This window comes from Trichosurus vulpecula, chromosome 5 (genome assembly GCF_011100635.1).
Source record: "Trichosurus vulpecula isolate mTriVul1 chromosome 5, mTriVul1.pri, whole genome shotgun sequence".
Taxonomy (NCBI): Eukaryota; Metazoa; Chordata; class Mammalia; order Diprotodontia; family Phalangeridae; genus Trichosurus; species Trichosurus vulpecula.
In genome coordinates this window covers 207,109,500-207,111,240 of record NC_050577.1, presented here as the reverse complement: position 1 = coordinate 207,111,240, position 1,741 = coordinate 207,109,500, and the positions used below count along the sequence as shown (strand labels likewise).

At 40.3% G+C, this 1,741-nt stretch overlaps 1 protein-coding gene across 1 annotated transcript; it reads right to left on the bottom strand.

Annotated features, from left to right (window-relative positions):
- Nucleotides 1–607: 607 nt before the first annotated feature.
- On the bottom strand, nucleotides 608–1,342 carry LOC118851485 (L-lactate dehydrogenase A chain-like). The gene has a single exon (XM_036760949.1). The coding sequence runs from the start codon at nucleotides 1,340–1,342 to the stop codon at nucleotides 608–610; it is 735 nt and encodes a 244-aa protein (XP_036616844.1).
- Between the last annotated feature and the right edge of the window lie 399 nt (nucleotides 1,343–1,741).

Genomic DNA, 1,741 nt, shown 5'->3' with positions numbered 1-1,741 from the left:
ACTATTGATATATATGTATATACATATATATGTGTGTATATGTATGTATATATATGTGTGTGTGTGTGTGTACTTATATATATATATATGTAGGCAAAATCAGGTCGTCTGGAAAGGTGATACATGGTGCCATGCTGTAGAGCTCTAATGAAAGGGAGCACAAAAGTAATCAATACATCAATAAAGAATTACTACTGCATGGTGTTTTGTATCCAGGAGTGTTGTCTTCCGGACCTATGGGAACCTATAGCACCTACATACAAGGCAGGTAGTTTATATACCTGTGGGGCTCTGGTTCTGCTTGACATCAATTATTGAGACTACACAAGTCACAGCCAGCATCATATGCAAACAACAGGGTTTAACAAATAGTAGTCACACTGTACTACTGTTCCCCATTTCTAACTTTAGGAAGAGACTAGAGTGTGTTCACGGGCTTTACATTTCTGGTGTTCAATCACTAATGAGAGGACAGATTTGACCTATTTGAAAAGCGCGTCATACATAACCCCTTAACCACTGCCATGTTCTCTTGATGGCAGCACATTAAAATGTTTTAAAATTGCAACTCCTTCTGGATTCCCCAAAGAGTATCTGCACTCTTCTTTTAATGGTTCTCCTCCTCCGGATTCAGGTTTACCTTCACCACATCTGAAATGCCATTCTGCCCCAAGATACATGGGACACTAAGGAAGATATCCTCATTAATGCCATATAGGCCCTTAATCATGGTGGAAATCGGGTGCTCTCTCCTAAGATTCTTCATAATGCTTTCTGCCAGATCTGCCACAGACAAGCCAATGGCCCAGGAAGTGTAGCCCTCCAGCTTGATCACCTCATAAGCACTTTCAATCACTTGTTTATGAACATCTTTCCAATTCTCTGAATCAGCATTAGTTCCCAAAGAAGGATGAAGATTCTTCAGAGACACAGCAGCAACATTCACACCATTCCACACAGGAACACTGGAGTCTCCATGATCCCCAAGGACCCATCCATGACAATTTGCAGAATGGACACCAAGTCTCTCCCCCATTAGGTAACGGAAATGGGCAGAATCCAGATTGCAACCACTTAGTTTCCAGGCCACATATTTCAAAATATCTGCTGGATTGGAAACAATAAGCAGCTTGCAATTAGGGCTGTATTTAACAATATTGGGAATGATGAATTTAAAGATATTCACATTATGCTTGACCAAATTAAGACGACTTTCTCCCTCCTGTTGACGTGCCCCAGCCGTAACAATGACCAGTTTTGAGTTTGTAGCCACACTGTAGTCTTTGCCAGAAACAATCTTTGGCATTTTGAGGAAAAGGCTTCCATGTTGGAGATCCATCATCTCTCCCTTTAGTTTGTCTTCTACTACATCAACTAGGGCAAATTCATCAGTCAAATCCTTTGTTAAAATACTGATGGCAACATGCTACACCAACCCCAACAACAGTAATCTTGTTCCAGGGAACCTGGTCTTCCTTTAGGACATTCAAAATCAGCTGATTTTTGACAGTAAATGCCTTCTTGGGGGATATCTGAGGAGATATCGAGGTTGCTGGTCAGGCTGCAAAAGTTCTGAGTTGGATGTGAGACAGCTGTTCCCAGACTCGTACCTCTCCATTTATTTAGATCTGTATTTCTGTAGAGAAAATTTTTAGTTATAGTCATATAGTTTCTGTATATCTTAATAGCTAGGCTCCTATGCATTTCATACATTCTGTAATTTGTATGGAATTACTTTTCT